Source organism: Ictalurus furcatus, chromosome 2 (assembly GCF_023375685.1).
Source record: "Ictalurus furcatus strain D&B chromosome 2, Billie_1.0, whole genome shotgun sequence".
Lineage (NCBI taxonomy): Eukaryota > Metazoa > Chordata > Actinopteri > Siluriformes > Ictaluridae > Ictalurus > Ictalurus furcatus.
Window position 1 is genome coordinate 23,608,588 of NC_071256.1, and position 20,853 is coordinate 23,629,440.

The 20,853-nt window shown below is 38.0% G+C and overlaps 1 protein-coding gene across 3 annotated transcripts in view; it reads right to left on the minus strand.

The window, feature by feature from the left end:
- Positions 1-8,485: 8,485 nt before the first annotated feature.
- Positions 8,486-20,853, minus strand: part of cyth1a (cytohesin 1a) — a 71,619-nt gene continuing 59,251 nt past the window's right edge. The window contains exons 10-13 of one of the 3 annotated variants that reach the window (XM_053654012.1): positions 18,273-18,349; positions 16,565-16,633; positions 14,120-14,274; positions 8,486-12,024 (exon numbers count right to left, since the gene is read on the minus strand). In XM_053654012.1, coding sequence (XP_053509987.1) covers positions 11,946-12,024; positions 14,120-14,274; positions 16,565-16,633; positions 18,273-18,349 — 380 coding nt within the window. In that variant the 3' untranslated portion in view covers positions 8,486-11,945. Of the gene's footprint in view, positions 12,025-14,119; positions 14,275-15,959; positions 16,409-16,564; positions 16,634-18,272; positions 18,352-20,853 lie in introns of those variants that run through there. The other 2 variants (XM_053654021.1, XM_053654030.1) reach the window with 2 other exon arrangements.

Sequence of the window (20,853 nt, forward strand, 5' to 3'; positions counted from 1 at the left end):
CTACGGACAATTTAGAGATGCCAATCAGCCTATAATGCATGACTTTTGACTGGAGTACCTGGAGGAGACCCCCAAAGCACGGGGAGAACATGCAAACTCAGGCGAACCATGTGCACACAGGGCGGAGGTGGGATTCAAACCTACACCCCCTTAGGTGCAAGGCAAATGTGCTAACCATTAAGCCCTGGATAAAAAACAAATGTTGTAAATGGTAGTCAGAAAGATACAGTGCCCTCTGAAAGTATTGGAATGGCAAGGCTAATTTTGTTTTTGCTATACACTGAAGGCATTTGGGTTTCAGACCAAAAGACTGGCCAAGTCAGTCACCAGACCTTAACCCAACTGAGCATGCATTTCATCTCCTGAAGAAAAGACTGAAGGGAGAAACTCCCTGAAACAAACAACAACTGAAAGAAGCTGCAGTAAAAGTCTGGAAAAGCATCACAAGAGAAGAATGCAACAGTTTGGCGATGCCAGTGGGTCGCCAGCTTGATGCAGTTATTGCAAGCATGGGATATGCAACTAAATATTCAGTGTTATTTACTTTAAGACAGTCTGTTCTATACTTTTGCTCACATAAAAATTGAGTGCTCTGCCACCAAAGGTGCCATGTTCTAAGCTGTTTAACACATCTAGATGTAAATATCAGGAAATGAAAGCTGAAATTCTGATCTATCATTTTATATTCATCTTTTGAACTCAAAACCAAATGTCTTCAGTGTATAGCAAAAACAAATGAACTGTCCTTACTGTTCCAATACTATAAGAGGGTACTGTATTTGCTATTGTTTATGAATGCCTTACTCATGAATCTATGTTCCGGTAAATTATTAATATTTGTGAGCAGATTAACCCTGTGCTCTAGCTCTTTCATGCATGAATTATTTAAAGACATATCCAGATAAACTGCATGTAATATGAATTGTCAATATGTAGGAATACCATGAGTTAAAAAGGGTACAGCATTATGCCTATGTTTAAAATTGCTGCTGTTGTTGACCAAAATTATAGAAAATGTCATTTGTTTGTTTTTAACCATATTTTGGCATGAGATTTACTGTTGCATGATGCAGCTGATTTCAAAGGTAAAAATCTTAAATAATAAAAAAATAATAATAAAAAAAAAACTAAAAAAAAAACCCCTAGTTTTAAAAAAGCTAAGCTGCTCACTGGATTATAGCACAAAAATATTTGTTAAAATTTAATTTGTGATTTTTTTTGTAGAAAGTTTGAAAAGAAATACAAGAGACATGCTGCTTTGAGAATGGTATAAGATTTGCATCTTATACTGTATTTTCCTAAAGACTTTAAATTGACTTTCCATAAATGTGGAAACTATACATGAAAGGGCCATGTTTTGTTTGCCTGCCACAGTCTATTTAAACTAGTTTTGGTATATATTTTTTTATCAGCTAGTGTTGGTAAAATGAAGAGAAGACTGAAGAAAAACAAACAAACAAACCAAAACACTATAGGCCTTTTTGTTTGCTAAAGGCCAAAATATGAACGCTTGTGATTTAGCAATCGGCTTGTATTGTACCATATCAACAGCTTTCTAAAAGGAGAAGGGGCCAGGTCTGAACTACTTAACTACTACTCAAGGCTGTATTTTATAATGAACCTTATAATATATATTAATAATAATAATTTTATAATGAACCTGGATTATTATAGTTTATTGGCCTGTATATGTTTTATTTCTCTTCCTGGAAAAAAAAAAAAAAGTTTCTGGAATAGTATTCCTGATTATGACATCCATAATGCACTATACGTCGTTCAGTATTATGCATAAACCTGCTTTATAACACAATAAGAAATTACTCTGTAAATCAACACTTTCAATAAATGAACCTGAATTACAGTCTGGTATACAATTAACATTTGGGCAGTTTCCAGAGGTGAATATCTTCTAAAATATTATGGTGCAAAACTATTGTACAACAGCATAAAAAACTATTATGGTGGAGTTTTTAAGAAGCTAAGCCAAAGTATTCAAGACATCAGAATTAAATGTAGCAATATTACATTAAAGGGTGTAAAGTGTATTTGCTGACTTATTGGTTGTAGGCCAAAATGACCTGCAACAAATCCCCTTGGCCAGTTACTGAAAAACAAAGAACATTTTTTTTTACTGGTAAAACCCTGTAAGATGAATTGTGGTATGATTAAACTACATTCTTGGAAAAAGAGGACGTGTTCTCCCACTGTTTGTGTGGATTTCCTCCCATGCCAGTAAGTGGACTGGCAAGTAACTTGCTCCTAGGTGGGAATGAATGTGTGTGCATGGTGCACTGTGATGGGCTGACATCCCATCCAGAGTCCATTCCCACATCACACCCAGTATTTCTGGGATAGGATACTGATCCATTGTGACCCTGACCAGGATAAAGCACTTACTGAAAGTGAGTGAGTACATATTTTGTGTTTCGGTCCTGGTGGTTTGTGTTGGCCCAACACCTTACTAAAACTCTTCATGTCGGTCTTATACTACACAAATTTTAGATTAGTATCAACTTCGGCTTATGGGCGTAGATTTTGGTGGGGCAGGACAACATTTAATAAACCTATAGAATCAAGTAAAATTAAGTAGAGAGGTTATTACACTTGCCTTATAGGCTACTATCTAGTGATTTATTTTGGAGTAACAGGAAGTTGAAAGTTGATAAGAATGTAGTTAAACATACAGTACTGCACTCCTGTGCAAAAAAAAGTGTACTAAGCCCAAAATGGCAAAAATATGAAGCTTTTAATAGTCTTAACAACAAATCACTGGTCAGAAAATTATCAAGAATTAAACAAATGAGCTACCATTTGCTTGTTTACTTTTGCTGCAGTGAACTGTTTGAACGGTTTGCAGTAAAATTTGTGATTTAAGATTCAAACTAACATGTCTGGATGTACAAAATGTCCCTTGTTCCTTAAAGATTAGTCGTAAGAAGACTATATATGTGAATTTCCCTGTTTCTAGCTTTTCCCCAAACAGTTCACTGCAGCAAAAGTAAACGAGCAAATGGTGGCACAGGAGGTCTCAGGAGTGCATTTGTTTAATTCTTGCAAATTTTCTGACCAATGATTTATTGTTAATACCATTAAAAGCTTAATATTTTTGCCATTTTGGCCATGGCCCATTTTTTTTTCTTCCAAGGAGTGTATATACACCAGTTTTTAATGAGTGAACAGAAAGATGTAGTCTGGCCTAAAACCCAGTGCCCCAGCAGAGACAATTAACCTAACAAAATGAAACATCTCATAACACTGCCACCTGACTGTTTAAGTTTCCTCATTTGTAAAGACATTTTCATCAATCTTTCAGAGGCACACTATTTCTTTTAATCATGGGTATACTGAAATCAGACAATATAATTTTATAATCAATTGGTGCAATTCTGATGATTTATGATTGCTGATAATAGCTATGCAAAGACACATTAACAACCTAGCTAGTTACAGCATGTAGCTATCTAGATAAAAGTGTAGATTCAATGTTTCCTGGCCTCTATTAGCACTTCTGCAGTTCCCATTTTGACCACTACGTACAATAATAACTCTCTGGAACTAAATGGGGTAGTAAGCATGCTGCCCCACAATAGAACAACATCTAGAAAAGTAAACAAGTCAACAAAACATTGGTTTATATCTGGCAAATAGCATTTTGGCACAGCACCAGGCTCTGACGGAAGAGCTCTGGTACCAACAAGTGTGACTGAGAGTAAGAGCATTTTCAGGATGAAGGCAGTAGGCAGCCTAGCACACATCCACCTGGCCTTCATACACAGATCACTGCATTCACAGAACTTAAAACATATTAAGTGATATTTATTGCACTATTATTATATTCCTTTTGTTTACTATTACTATATACACTATATGGTCAAAAGTTTGGGGACATCTGATCCAGAATATCTCAGTCCAGACTTAGTTCCCCTTTTTGCTGTTGTAATAACCTCCAGTCTTATGGGAAGGCTTTCCACTATATTTTGGATCATTGCTGAAGAGATTTGTGCTCATTCAGTGACAAGAGCATTAGTGAGGTCAGAAACTCTTCCTGGGAGAGGAGGCCTGGAGTGCCAGTTCATCCCAAAGGTGTTCAGCAGGGTTGAGGTCAGGACTCTGTGCAGGACACCTGAGTTCTTACACTCAAATCATGTTTTCATGGATTTCGCTTTGTACACAGGAGCATTGTTATGTTAGAACATATTTTTGCCCCTGAGTTCCAGTGAATGCAAACCTTAATGCCAAAGGAAACAAAGACATTCTAGAGAAGTCTGTGCTTCCAACTTTGTGGCAACAGTTTGGGGAAGGCTCACATATAAGAGTGATGGCCACAAAGTGTCTACAAACTTTTGGCCATATACTATATTAATACTACTATAACTTTTTTTTTTTTAAATAGTACTATAATTTTTTTTTAAAGATTATATATATATATATTACAAGTATTTAAGTATTTCATTTGAATTTAATATAAATACATGCACATTCTCATTCTGACAGTGGGTGTTTCTTTTAAAGTATGATGTATGTGTGAGAGTGTACACCTCTGCTCTGCGCACTTTGCTTCTTCTGGAACTCAATTAATGGATCTTGTATGATAGCACTACTTGTATTGTTCTCTGCTTGATATATCGCTTTGCTTACATTTTCTCATTTGTAAGTCGCTTTGGATAAAAGCGTCTGCTAAATGAATAAATGTAAATGTATGTAAATGTGTAATTGTGCTGAAAATTAAAGCAATATTATCTCTTCTAAAACTCCCCAGGGCCAAAATCTTAACTGGCAAAAACCTGCCAGATGAGGTGCGGTATGATTAACTCCAATGTAAGAAAGGGAGGGTGTGTGTGTGTGTGTGTGTGTGTGTGTTTTCACAGGAACTAAACAAAAACTTTATCTGACTCCCTATTGCATTGTCTTCAGGCGTGGGAGTAAATTTCTCATACAATTTATTAAATGTTACTTACTTCATAAGATCATCCATTAGCATTTAGAGATAAAAAGTAACTATAGTTCTTATTTGTCATCTAAAATAAAAGAGAAAATGTATATTGTAAGGTAAGTGTGTACATTGTTTTTACTTTCAAAAAGTTTATTTGTGTTTGAGTATAGTTCAGAAAGCAGCTAAAGAGCTAAAGCATTCAGGGTTACAAGTTATAATGTTTTGTTAAAGTATGCTGTAGTAGTGTGAGAATATGTGTGCTGATTTGCTCATGGTAGCCCAAAATGACCTCCTCCTGACATACACTTTTTCTTCTTCAGTAACCGTTTTATCCTGGTCAGGGTAACAGTGGATCCTGGAGCCTAGGGCATGTAACAGGAGTACATGGCACCACACAAACCCACACATTCACACACTCGTTCACACCTATAGGGACAATTCAGAGTAACCAATTAGAATTTTGAGAGCAAGTCAGGACTAGTCTGAATATAATGATCCAAGCCAGACAGAAAAACAAACCGCTCTTACATTCACTACAATGTAGATCCACAGGCACACATCACAAAGACTAATCACCTGGCTAAACAAAAATCAAGTTTTTTTCCTGAGTGTTTTGAGAGAGAAGCCACAATGTAATACCTGGTATTATGAAATATAAATGTATTAAATGTTAACATCAGTACACATGTAAAAGACCTAGACAACAAAATCCACACCACCTTAACGAATTGTTTTAACACTTCAGGAATTCGTTTGACGCTTTCAAATTAAAACACTGTGGAAGATATTTTAACTTTAGAGTAGGAATTCAGTGCTGAGGTTGTCAACCCTGTAAGAGTTCACTGAAGGTTCTAGGCATTCATTCGCCCTGAGGGTTTAGATACAGCATGTATTATGGCTTAGGGTGATATGATGTGATGATATTCATACTGTAATGTAATGACATCATCATACTCTGCTGTAAGTCAGAAATTCTTCATTACTCATTGTAAAAAGTCACTGATTGCACATTCACAAGGAACCAAAATTGCTTAATTTTTTTTTATATTGTGATACATATCGTGTATCAGGAAGATGATCATGTACCATAAAATTTTGTTAAAGTATTTAATATTTTAATATACAGTACTGTGCAAAAGTCTTAGGCACGCAATTTTTTTTTTAGTACAAAGTTTTAGATTTATAAATATTAGTTTTCCAGTGGTAAGAGACACTTTTCAAAACATAATGATGGATTTTGCTGCAAAAATAAGAAGCAAGTATGACAGTCAAAGACTCCAGAAGAACCGTGGTGGGTTCTGCAAGATGCTCAATAAAACTTACAGCTCATTTCCTTATAAAACTGCTCTAATTCTACGGCCAAAAAAAATATTTGACTCGATGCCGAAACTCCCGCTTCACTGCTGCTCACTTAGGTGTAAAACTTTAGCAGTGCAGAGCTTACAGAGCTTACAAACTGCAGTTTTGTCATCATTACACACAAGAGACATCTTCTTTACACACAGCACGAAATCGATGTTTTCCCACCCTCTTTTGATTGACAGGATATAATCGGCCCTGATCATCGGATGTTTTTAACTGACGTTCCTCACACCACGAGACAAAAAGTTGCCACTTGAGTGCATACAATTTTCTTGTGGATGGTGCTGTAGCACTCAACATGGTCTCTACAACCTCGGTTGATGCCGGAATCTATGAACTGGGGCCAGACAAACAGTTTCCATAGTTCTGACCAAGGGTGATAAATCAACCCTCTGGCTTGAGACAGTAGATTCCAAGGAGTGCTAGAACTTGTGGGAGCAGAGCGATCCCAGGAAAGGCGTACAGACGTGACCTTGGCCACGTGTGTACCATGGCTTCCAGCCCTAATTTTGTGGGAGGAGAGAGGGCAAACCACAGCAGGCAGTGTGTTGTCTCCTCAGAGGCGAACACATCCATTTCTGCTTGGCCGAACTTCCACTATATGGACTCCACCACTTGCAGATGGAACCTCCAATCACCAGGCCTCAGCCCCTGCCTCAACAGGATGTCTGTCCCTACATTCTGGTGGCCCGGAATGTACATTGGTCTATGGTCCCTTTGTCCAAGAGAGATATTTCTTTCTGTGCTAATGTCGGGCTCTGCTCTCGGGGATGCTGGGGTGAACTCGACATGATGGGGAAAGACCTGGCTGAATGCCGCCGATTGCTGTTTCACCTCGCAAAACCTGTCGGCAATGACGTTAACTGTGCTGCCGAACAGGCCGGAAGATTCAACTGAGGCGTCCAGCAGAGAGACCTTATCCTTATCCCCCATGTCCAAGAGATTGAGCCATAGGTGCCTCTCTGCCACGACCTCGCCCGAAGAGACAAATCTGTCGCCCGGTGAAGCTCCGCCACTTCCTCAGGCCCATTTCCCTTCCCATTGTCAAGCTCTTGCAGCAGGTCTGCCTAGTAGGTCTGCAACACTGCCATTGTATGCAGTAACCCACAAGCAAGAACCACTGCCACATAGGCTTTGCCAACCAACACCGACGTGGTCTTACACAGCTTGGATGGCAAAGCCGGCCGCCCTAATTTCCCTGCCGTCGATAGAGAGAGGTACCGCACAAGCTCCTCCTCCACCTTCGGTATAGCAAAATACCCGTACTGTTAATCCTCCACGATATAATCCGACGTTGTGTGGTTATAAAGATGGCTGGTGTACAGCTTTCCCCAGAAAGCAATATATTTCGTCATGCATTTCTGGAAAAAAGGGGAGTTTTCTGCAATTTATGGGAGAGTTACTTTCACTCGTCCAGTCTGCCATGAGCCACTTCCTCTACCCCAGGCCAGTCTAATTTCAGTTTCTCGGCAGCCCTAGTGATCACTTCGAGCAGCTCTTAAAAGGATTGAGAGCTGCTCTCCATTTTTAGTGCACTGGCTCCCCTCTCTGGCTCCTCGGAGTCAGAGAAGGTGGGTTGACTCTCCATACCGGAAGGAGTCACTACGTGAGCTCCAAAACCCGGAAGCGGAGAGTCAGATCCAGAGGAAAGAGCAAGATATAGAGCAGCGGTCGTTTCCAGTTCCTCCTCCACATCCATACGGGATCCCCAAAGCCCAGAGGTTCCGAAACCCAACTCCCTCCAGCTGAGAAGAGAGCATGCTGAGATTGGAGCTGGTTAATTGTGAAGCGTTCACAATATGTGCAGTCAGCCCCTTCAAGGGCTGCCACAGCATGCCCTACTCCCAAACACTTCACACAAAAAGTGTGTCCATCCTCCTCCCCTGTAATGAAACAGGAGCAGGGAGTAACACACTTTCTGAACTCTCTATGGCTCATTCTGTTTAACAGGATAGTGACAGAAGAGAAAAGAAATATATATATATATTTCCTGAAAATAGAGAGAAGTGAAAAGTTTTTAGGAATGTCCACACAGACAACCGACATGTGGATTCGCTGAAGACAATAAAGCTGATGACGTGGTTTACAGGCGCCTTCTTATAGTCACATGATGCGTGAAATGCCACGTCACGCCTATAAATAGGCGTGATTTTACACAGACATTAGATACCAGTCACATGCGAGCGCACTTCACACAGTTTGAAGCTCACGCAATGTTGAGTTCCCTTTGAAAGGGAACACTGTTATGAATTTAGAATCTAAAATAGTTTTATCCTAATTTTTCAGTTTTGACTTCATAATTCCAAATGTTATTTGATAGAGTTAGTGTCTTTATTATCATTATTATTATTATTGTTATTATTATTATTCTAAAACAGTACATATGAAGAAACCCCTTCAGTGTGTATGTGTGTCCAGACTTTTGATTGGTAGTGTACATAGGCACAAATTGTTCCTGATGTCCTAGACACACCCTTGGTAGTTTGTTTTCTTCCACTAAAATGCACAGAGGACAGTGGAAACAGCTGGCCCTCATGGAGAGTCACATTACAAAAGCAAAACAAAGGCATTCTTCCAGGCATTCACCCTGTGCACCCAGTGAAATGAAACCTACGCCTTGGTTTCTCGAAAACCATCCTACTGACCGTGTCATGTATAAACAAATATGCAAAACAGTTCTAACCAGCCCAAATGTAAAAGCAAGAATATGTGTAATAATGTTTGTCACTTTTATAACTAGTAGCTAAGAAAGAGGGGTTTCAGAGATGACCTAACCAAGCATCTCATCTAAACAGATAGCAGATAAAAGATCAAACTGAACATTTCTTCAGTGCCTCCTTCCTCCTTATCAGATGGAAAGGGGATGGAAATGTAATTTTAATTTCCTTTGTAGTGCATGAATTATATCTAAGAAGGATAGCAATTTCTGTTGAATTCCATATTTCATTCTACACAAGAAGTGCTTTTCATAACCCATCCGTTCATTCATTCAATTCATGACCTGCATGTCTGTTTTCTCTGGAAGAGAAACAAAGCTGACCACAGAAGCACTGTGAAATTGAGTTAGATGTGAGGTAATTACATGTTGCATTTTAAATCAACTTCCATTCACATGAATCTGGCTTTCCGGAGGTGTAGAGATTCATCTTTTGTTTTTGGTGTGTCATTGTGACTTGCAGTAACCTGAGATCGGTGTAATGATTATCATGGTGAGATAATAATAAAGGTCATTGCTTATCAGACAGGCAACAAAAGAGTCCTGAATTATAGCATCTCATGATTCGAAAATGTCGTATAATGAGTGTTTATTGGAGTGAAGGTGGTGAGACAGGCAGTAACATCAAGATTAGAGTTTGGTGAACAGGCAAATGATTGTTCTTAGGAAACAAAATTAAGATGGCTTATTTTTATTATTAAAGGGAATTGCCTTTAAAGGGACTTTTTCTTTGTGATGCCACTCTGTGCTTGGGGCTCAAACAATATGGAAATTAATATACAGTGCCACCTTGTGATCACCTTTTAATGTTTTTAATTGTTTTTTATTTCTTTCATGAATTTATTCATGTTCATTAACCTCTGTATCCTGATCGATCTATAACATATCTCAGGAGCACTGAGTACAAGGCAGGAATACACTCTAGGTGTGAAGCCAGTCCACCAAGCACACACTCATTCACACCTAAGGCAATCTGAAGGTAAACCATGTTTTTGGGAGGTGGGAGGAAAACAGAGAATCCAGAGAAATGTTATCAAATCCACCTATTGAAATCATAATGCAAGTTTAGATGATTACAAGACAAAGCGTTTGGTGTTTAGATTTTATTTTGCAATTTAATTATTTTTTTTTTTTTTACTAAAAATGACTGAGCTCACACACACCCGTGAGGCCAAAGGTACACTTTCAAGATAGACAAAAAGAAAAAAAAAAGAAAAAAATGGCACTCAGCTAATAATGTATTTGCTACACACATATTTATATAAAATGCATAAAGATAATCACTATACAATGAAGTATATACATCCTTGATAAATAAACCAATACTGCTCAGATGTATGACTTTGCTCAGAGAATGGAAACTGCTAGCTTGGTAAAATCATAAAGAAGGACACAGAAAGGAAAGAGTGACGTTAAAGCATGCACTCTGTCAGAGCAGGTAAAAAGGGGCCAGTAAGCTATTTAGAGCACACATTAGTTCAGACATGAGGGATCAATAAAGGTACAGGAAGTCTTGTCTGTGATGATGTGAAATTATCTTGGGTTTCATCCCTGACCTTAGATTTGATGACAATTTGCGGATTTAAGTTTTAGGCAGATTTAGAGTTCGGAACTCGCGGTTGTTGCAATGTTTCAGTACAAGTGACATGGACAGCATTCACGAAGCAGCCCAAAAGGAGTATGATTGTTATTTCTAAAACAGTTTGGCCTTTTAGCATACAGGAAGCTGGAGAAGCATGCACACACACACACACACACACACACGGCCTACATCGGCATTCCCAGCTTGACATACACTATATAGTCAAAAGTACATGGACACCTTCACACATTCATTTGGAGCTACAACAGCCTTCTCTCTTCTGAGAAGTTGAACCGTGGCTGTGGGGATTTGTGCCCATTCAGATTCAAGAGAAAGGACACTAATGCTGAGAAGGCCTGGCAATTAGTCGGTGTGCCCAGAGGCATTGTCATGCTGGAACAGGTTTAGACACCCTAGTTCCAGTGAAGTGAAACCGTAGTGATACAGCATACAAAGACATTCTACACAATTGTGTGCTTACAACTTTATATCAACAGTTTGGGGAAGTCCCACATATGGGTATGATAGTCATGTGTCCGCATACTTTGACCAGATAGTGTACGAGTGTACAACTGCTTCACATCCTGCATTGTGTACACTAAACACTGCCTCTTCCATTTCTCCTGAAAGCCATGTGGTGCTTTACAATGACATTTATCAAATCGACAAGAGAAGAAAATGAATATACAGAGGATATAGAAATGTAAAAAATACACTTATTGCCTGTACATAACTAAAGAAAAAAAAGCATTCAAGGGTCTTTCCTGTTTTGAAATCAAGGAGAGGCTTTTTTTTGGTAACCCACATTCTGTCAGACCTGCTGATTAAACGTGAACATGTGTGTGTGTGTGTGTGTTTTAAGACATGTTTAAAAGAGAGAGAGAGAGAGAGAGCATGAGAGAGAGAGATATGAAAGAACCAGGATAGATAGAAACTAGATAGAAACAGGGTAGACAAAGTGTGCATTTTGGTTCAGCATTAGGACTGAGATTGATTCTTTGGGGATTTTCAAGAGAAGAGCCTGAAGCAGAATGCCCTTGACGTGCACACACGCGCACACACACACACACACACACACACACACACTGAGGTGAAGGAGAGGTGAGGGACATTTAAACAGGAAGAGGAGCAGAAGCACAGTTCCTGCTGGGCACTATAGAGCCTAGTCCTGGCTTTTTTCAATCTCCAATGTGCTACTTAGTCCTTAAACCCCATTCTGTCCCAGTACAGACACAACATTATTGAAAGGGGGTAAGCAGTGGGAAGGAGACCAGTCTCATCCTCCCACTGCAAGTGTTAGTTCTCTCCACCAGAGGGAGCACTCACACAGCCCTGAATCACCCTGAGCAGATTTAGTGCCTCTTCATAGAGGAGACTTTCTTCTTCCTGGCAGCCAGCATCTCATAGAACGGGTCCCTGCTGATCGCTGCCCTGAGGGGGAGAAAACAGAAAATATCACACAGGGATCTAATTCCCTACAAAGAAGAAAAAATTTTGTACAATATAATAATGGATAATATAAGGCTAAATAATTGTCTGCATACACCTAGTTTAGTTTAGATTATTAACTCCCTGGATTAAAGGTTAGTTAAATTTACCAATAACAGTGACTTATTGTACATTATTCCATGGTCTGTCTGAATTTTAATCAGCAGTCAGTTTAATCACCGTTCTAAATTAATGCGCTGCCTATAAACAACTGTAACCATGGTAACATACAGTTACAGTTGCATACAATAGTTAAACTCACAGATACATTATTAGAAGAGACACAGCATAGTACAGGTCATTCACACACTCTCTCTCACTCTAACTATTTATTGTAATTCATTCAAATATATATAACACTACTTCACTTTATCACACTACTTTATCTCTGTGTATGACTTAGAGTGGGCAGAATTCTAGATCTAACGACCAGCATATAAAATAACTAATGAAAATTAACCGTTATTTTAATCCTTTCAGTCAAATTTTACACTGAAAACATCAATGACAGCTTTAATACTGGCAAGTGACCATGGTATAAGCGGGATAATCCATGGCTTGGTGTGCAATACATGATTTTAATGCACTCCATGGATTAAAATCATGTAACGCACACCAAAAAGTGGATTATCCCTTACATACACCACAACCCTGCTGAATTCTTCAATCTGATTAGTCAGATGGTGTTACTTCAGTTTAACAGCTGTAATTCAAACCACAGGTTTATTATTTATAGTAATAATGTGAATAAATAAATTAAAAAATGTTGTTTTTTTTTAACAAAAAAAAAAGTATAATCATTTTTATTTGTCATAATAATAATAACAAATATTATATAATATGATTATATTCAGAAAATAATCATTCTTTCTGTAAGACAAACGTTTTGGAAAGACTTTCCAGTGTCAGCGCTTTGCAGTCATTAACTGTAACTGTAGAAAAACACTTTGTTTTCTGACAGGGCAGAGAACCATGTCTAAGCAGAACACACCACTGACACTCCTACATTCTGGCAGAACAACTGCACAGTGCAGTGAAAGCACGATGGAACACTGGGATGCTCTGACTGAGCAGACCTGAATTCCATAGAAAATGTGGGATTATTTGGAACAGCAGATGAATCACCCCATGAACACAAGCTCAATTGTGTAGCAGGTCAGTGGACACTTTTTGTTTTTTTAACATTTGGTGTTTTAAAGTTTTATCTCCTTTAATTCAGGGTTCACACTGATGCCCCAAATTTGTAGTTGTAAAACTTTCCAATCACTATTTTTTTTAACTACCCAAGAGATGAAACTACGGCTGTCAGTTGCCAGTGTTAGGTCTGTTTAAGTACAAGTACTGATCATTTAGTTTGTGGGGCACATGTTATTATTTTATTTTTCATAATAGCACATTGCATATACCTATCATATTTTGACTTAAGAATTTTAAAGCACTTTAAGCATTTATTATCAAGGGCTATTTTTCAGGATGTACAGTACATACAGTTTAAAAAGTAATTTATTTAAAAAAAAAAAAAACATTGTATAAACCCTTGTCTAAAACAGTGGCAACAAATGTAAGACATGCTAGAATGACATACTGTAGTTTTTATATATATATATATATATATATATATATATATATATATATATATATATATATATATATATATACACACACACACACACACACACACACACAAGATCATACATCATATAAGAGATACATGCTATACTGCATACCGAAAAAGGGCATTTAATTATTTATTATTTTTTTTTAAATTAAAACCCATCAAAGTGTTTGTCCTGAGACACTAAACCTGTGTTGTACAGATCATATTTCATTTGTCAGATCAGCAGAAAGGATTATCAGGAAAAGTCATTAGTGACCCCTAGCAGTCCACATCACCACATACAGTATATAAATGGCTTTATTATGCTTCTTAGATATTAACTGGATTTTTCTCAAATCCAGATGATTGTGTTGGACTTAAACTAACTTCATTAATCCTTTATTGTCAGTAATAAGCGTCCCTACTGATGTGTCCACTCACTTGATGCTGTTCATCCACTCGTCCTTCTCCTCAGTGGTGGGAGCGGAAATGCGGTAGAATGTGTGATTACCCTCCACCACGCGCCCATCTGCCTCCGTCTTACACGCCTTAATCACCTGATCCTTATTGTCCGGTATGAAGAGCTCGAAGCAGTTCTGAGGAGCACAAATATAAATAATCAAATATAGATCCACAACAGGAACACTTGAGGCCTGATTTATACTTCTGCATCTGTGTATTTGTGAACAAGTGATGATGTCATGCACTTCATATTTGTACATAATGTGAACATGTTCACTAGGGGGCAGAAAGTAAGAAATGATTGAAAGCCTTACATTCCACTGTAGAAAAGAAAGTAACCGCAAGTGACAACATTGACGATCAATACGACTTACTTCCCTGTTCTAAAGCACAGATACCATGCAGTTAGGTGTAAAGATTAAATTATAGGAAACAGGTTGGGATATTTCAGATACTCTCCACAGAAAAATACAAGACAAGTATAGATATGTAAGGGATAATCCATGGCTAGGTGTACATTACACGATTTTAATGCACAACATGGAGGCAAAGAACCACCCAATGGGAAGCAGAGTGCATTAAAATCATGTCACGCACACCTAGCCATGGATTATCCTGCTTATACCATGGTCACTTGGCAGCATTGACAAGGGAAAGCTGTGTTTGATGTTTGCAGTGCAAAATTTGACTGAAAGAATAAAAAATATCGGTTCATTTTCATTATTTTACATACGGGTCATTAGATCTAGAATTCTGCCAACATTAAATCATACACAGAGATAAAGTAGTGCAAAAAGATTTATTTGAATGAATTATAATAAATAATTATTAGTGGGAGAGAGGGATTGTGTGTGTGTGTGTGTGTGTGTGTGAATTACCTGCGTCTGTCTCTACTAATAATGAAGCTGTGAGTTTAACTACTGTATGCAGCTGTAACTGTATGTTACTATGGTTACAGTTGTCTATAGGCAGCACATTAATTTTGAACAGTGATTAAACTGATTGGACCTACCAGTGCATTATAGGCTTTGAACGCACACCTTCCAGCCAATCAGGATCGACTGTCCAGACAGACCATGGTATAAAGCATTTTAAAAGACAATATGTTATCTAGCTTAATTACTTTCACTTAGTGAAAATGTATCTATTGTGCTTTCGTTTCTAATTCAATACAAATGTTTTCATTACAAGTTATATTATCAGCAACAACTTGAGTTAAAAGTAGAATCTTAGAAAGATTTCCATGAATTGGAACTCCAGATGGACTCCACAAGTTTGTGTAAAAACTGATTATCCAAGTTAGATCAAATCCATTGCCGTATCGTCTGAATATGTGCTTTAACAGAAGAGATAGGACGCAAATAAAATCTGAACTTTTGTACAAAGGAGTTAACATAGACAGCATCAAAATACTGAATATTTCTTTTCAAAATTCTAAAACTTTCTGTTCGCTGCAAGTGTCAGAGATATTTTTCTCTTATTAACGATGAGATGGCTTAAGAGGCTGTGTGACTGCTCCCTCTAATGGCGAGCACTGACAATTGCAGACTGAGGATGAGACTTCCTCTTGTTTACCCCCTTACAAAAAAAAGTTTATATGCTTCCAGATGTTGTGCAGATGTTTCCAGGCAGGTTTACTGCACAAAGGAATTAAGCATTTAACATCCTACCATGCTCTCTTTTATGGTCACTTGCATAAAAATGCTGAGCAGGCCCAGCTGATCTCAATTCTGGTTCAATGTGGCAAGAAGAAAATAGATCTATGTGTCAAACAAGGTTGGAAATTGTGGTTGAATACGCACTTTCAGTGACCGTAATGCTGTAGAGTGCAGCACTGTGAGGGTTTTTATAGTTGGGTTAAGTTCAGTGGTACCAAAACCACAGGCGCTAGAGATACGGAGATATATATAGCATGCATATCGTGCCTACACTGATAAGGAGGGCTCTTAACCTTCTTATCGTTTTTTGACAGAACATTCCAGGTGTTCATTATAGTGCTGGGTTTGCTCTCAGATTAAACAATTGTACTGGATGGAAGAGCAGTTTTTACTATAAATGAGCACATGAGAAGTTGCAAAATAACTTTATTGTCATTAATATACCATGTATGATTTTACTGTATTCCAATAAATTTCATTGTATTCCAAAAAAAACCATTTAGTATGAGATGTACACAAAAACAAAAGAAATCAGGATGAGGGCAAATACTTTTTCACAGCGCTGTACAACCAACTTCATCACTTACTTCTGTCTATGTGCCTCTGCAGTCTAAATAAACAGAAAATAGCTGTTTTATTACATTATCTAAGCCTATTTAAATTAAGGGACAGCCCGAGTATGAATGAGGGCCATGTCTTGAGCAAAAAGATAGCTTTACTTAAAGACCAATGCCAAAATTAGTTAAAGACCAAGAAGAAACCTCACCGGCTTCTTGTCCTCCACTTCTCGGATGCTCAGGTTTTCCAAAGGAATGATTCCTCTGGGTTCTTTGTCCTGGGAGGAGAAGAGTCACTATTAATGCATGTGTAGCATATAAAGTGAGAATGATTCCAAATTTAATGTGCAAGAATAGATTTTATCAGATGTAGGGTTTTTAATCACTTATTTTATGCAAAGTTTGTATTTGTGTACAGGAAGAAAAAAAAAACCCTGCTTAAAGGTATGTTCAAACATAGAGCGACTTGCAGTGACAACTCAACCGGAGACCATTTATTTTCAATGAGAGCTGGCGACTTACAGCGACATGAGCAACTGTGACCGTTGGCGACTAGATGTGGGTGTGACAAAGCTGAGAAACATTTTACTTGGAGCGACTTGGTGTAACGACTACCAATGGAACTGCTTCTCCTTCATCTCGTAGGATATGATGCATATATACACTGGTGAATTTTGTAGCCACACACTCTCCCTCCAGAAAACTGATTTGTTGTCAAAAGTAGAATGCTAGATGTGCCACCCACTGATAAACGTTACTATGACAACCAGTTGTAGGACCGCCTACTTACGACTTCATAGTACAGTGACTGGTGACTTGCAGCGATAAAATCTCGATAAAATGTTAACGTATCTTAAGTGTTCTGCTAAGCTGAGGTGAAAAAAGCTGAAATATTAATAAGGAAAACTTGTTATAAACAGTGATGCAAACAGATTTTCCAGCTAAATTATGACACATCATGGTTCTATTTGATTATGCTGTGTTGTGGCACCCTCTTAAGGATATTTACATTGGTTGATGAAAGCCAATTTAATTTGGGAAAACTGATCAAAATGCAACCCATCTCTATACAGACCTAGGGTTTTAAAAACAAACAAACAAACAAAAAGAAAAAAAACGGTGGGACTGAAAGTATTTTGCGTTATTGAATTAAATTTTATTTGCATAGCAATTTTAATAGACATTATCCATAAATCTAGATGTAGATCTCTAATGAGCAGGCCAGAGGCAACAATGGCTAGGAAATTAAAAAATTCATGAGGTCCTCAAGTTGTAGAATGTGGAATATATTACAATAACATTTTATTTACCTGACATAGAGCTTTCTCATTTGTGCACAGCATACAGTGTTTTTGAGAGAATTAATATACCTTTTCAGTACAAAACTAATTTGCCTTTGCACTGTAAAAAAAGTCATCTTAGCAAGTGGAAATATCTTTAACATAGACATTTCTTATTGTATGATTACAATAACCCAAATATAAGATCATTAAACCAATTTCTGGACATTATTACTCATTTCAAGCCTGAAGTGTTCTTATTCTTTTGGCAGATAGAAATAAATGCTAAAAATGAGCAAAATTATCTTCATATAGAACAATACTATTTCAAGCTTGAAACGAGTACAAATAGCTTGAAATAGGATTAATAATCTTATATTTGATTTATTGTAATCTTATAATAAGAAATACTTGATACATTTGACTATATACAAGGCATTTACACTTGCTAAGATGTCGTTTTTTTTGCAGTGTACTTGCTTCCATGTGACTTAAAATATGTTTTGTCTCTTTAGATCACATGACCTTTAAGCTGGTAAAAGACGCATCATGTGATACAGTCTGGTGGACGGTGACAAATCCTATAATGTGGTAGCACAGATATAGGAATATCAAAATATGCATTAAGTGCACTTACAGTAGTGTACTCAAAGTAGTAAAGGCAGTTGTCTGTGAGAATGAACCATCGTCTCTTCCAGGTTTTGACACGTCCACCTGTGAAGCGGAAGGAGTGGGGTTAGTTTGATCATGGCACCGCGTAACAAGGGAACCTCAGAGCACCCAGCAAGTTGAAGAGTGGAGCAGCCGGCAAGCAAGACAGACAGATGAGCAGGCAATTGAGACAATGAGAGCATTTCTATAAATATCTCCATTTCCCATCATCCCCCCAAGTACTCCATTCCTTCCCAATCCTGTATTATGGTCCAACAGTCTCTGTAGAATCTGGTCTTCAGGTAGAACCTTTAATTCTGGTTCATTCTAAGATACTGATCTTACTGCAAAGCGGAGATTATAATCCGGGACGGTTCAGTCATTTTTGTATTTAAAAATACCCGATTCAACTCAGCTGCATTATCAGATTTAAGACAGACGTTGGAATTGCATTGACTGCTAAATGGTATACTACAGTATATTAACTCTGACCTAAGGGGCCTACATCTTTTGCTCCATGTGAATGGAGAAATAAAACTCCCATGTGTAAATCTGGGGGCAAAAGCAACAAGTTATTCATAAACTCTAATAGCAGCAACCAGTGAGCATGCCCATCCCACTCGCTACTAGTCATTAATTATTACCACCATAGACTTGATTTTTATATTCTGTTAAATGCAATCTGCTAATCAGCTGAAGCGACTCTGTCAATGCAATTTAAAATGCAGACATTCAGCAGTCCATGGGGCTAACAACCTATACTGGGATAAGAAGGGGTCCAGCCATACCTGAGAATGGGTACAGTGCAATAACGGCCAGACACACTCGTCAACATGATCACCAGGCAAAAACATCTGTAGATTTCTTTCTAGCTGAATACAAGAGGTTCAAGACTATCCGCTGGGGTTCAGGGCTTAACGACACAGGAGCTCAGTGATCTGCAGTTAAGCTCTTAAGGGTTCCAAAAAAAATGTAGGCTGGAAATCCTCCTCTACAGTATATTTAAGGGATAATCCACGGATAGGTGTGCGCTACATGAGTGGAGTGCATTAAAATCGTGTAATGCATACCTAGCCGTGGATTATCCCGCTTATACCATGGTCACTTGCCAGCACTGACAAGTTAAAGCTGTCATTGATGATTGCAGCGCAAAATTTGACTTAAAAGTGAAAAGTAACAGTTAATTTTCGTTGGTTATTTTATATACGGGTCGTTAGATCTAGAATCCTGCCCGCTCTAAATCATACACAGAGATAAAGTAGTACAATAAGATTACATTTATTTGAATGAATTATAATAAATAGTTTTAGAGTTACATTTACATAGCGCTTTTCTAGACACTCAAAGTGCTTTACATAGTATGGAGGGGAGATCTCCTCAACCACCACTAGTACGTAACATCCACCTGGATGATGCAACGGCAGCCATAGTGCGCCAGAATGACCACCACACACCAGCTATTAGTGGAGAGGAGAGAGTGATGTAGCCAATTCAGAGAGTTCTTAGAGTGAGAGAGAGAGAGATTCCAGCTGTTTATAGGCAGCACATTAATTTAGAACGGTGATTAAACTGTCCGGAATTACTTGTGGTATATACGGCTTTAACGCAGACCTTCCAGCCAATCAGAATCGAGTAATCAGACAGACCATGGTATAAATACAGATATCCAGGCAGTCATGATCAGCTATCCGTCATAAGGGAGAAGTAAATGTAAATGCAAAACTCTTTCTTAATCCATATCTAAATAATTAATTAAAAAATTTTCTATAATTATTTTTGCAAAAATAGATTTTTAGAAACCTGAGTGCCTGCTCTTTCTAAACAAGGAATAACCAGTTTTCCATTTTCTATAATCCAGCTACAAACAAGCACACAGAGACATCGGGGAGAAGCATCAGGGAGAATATGTCCCAGATAGTGAGCTGATTGGTTGATTGGGTAGATGATTACGATGAATGATCTCTAAGAAGCACTAATGAGCACAGTCATTTGGCAGCGGGACCTGGTTAAGGGTTAGGAGGAGTGTCCTGGACTGTTTGGGATTGGAAAGTAACCCAGAGCACTGCCTAGCTGATGGAGCCGAACAGGGATACGGGGAATAGCAAACAATGTACCTACAGTACATGGGCCACAGTAGAACAAATGGGCTGCTAAAATATGAACGGTACTGATAACTAATCAGCCTTCTCCAGACAAGAATGTGCCAATGCTTTATATTTCTCTCACGACAGTTGTGTACGTTTTTATCTGGTGTAGGGAACGACACCATGTTTATAGTTGCTATAGTGTAAGTGATAACTTGTCTTGTGGATGTTCCACAACATTAAATATAACCATAAACTATTAAAAGTATTATTTCTAATGTATAAAATAGTAAATTATTCCATTAAAATTCATAGTAGTTGTCAAATGGCTGTGGTATAAGAGAAATAAAACACCTATTTGAAGTGGTTTACTTTCCCATAAGAGCACGTCTTGTCGCGTTTTATTCCTTATTTATAAACAAGGACAAGTTTAAAGAAATAAACAATGTGGTCTGGCAGCAGAAGGAGACAACTGCAAGCTTG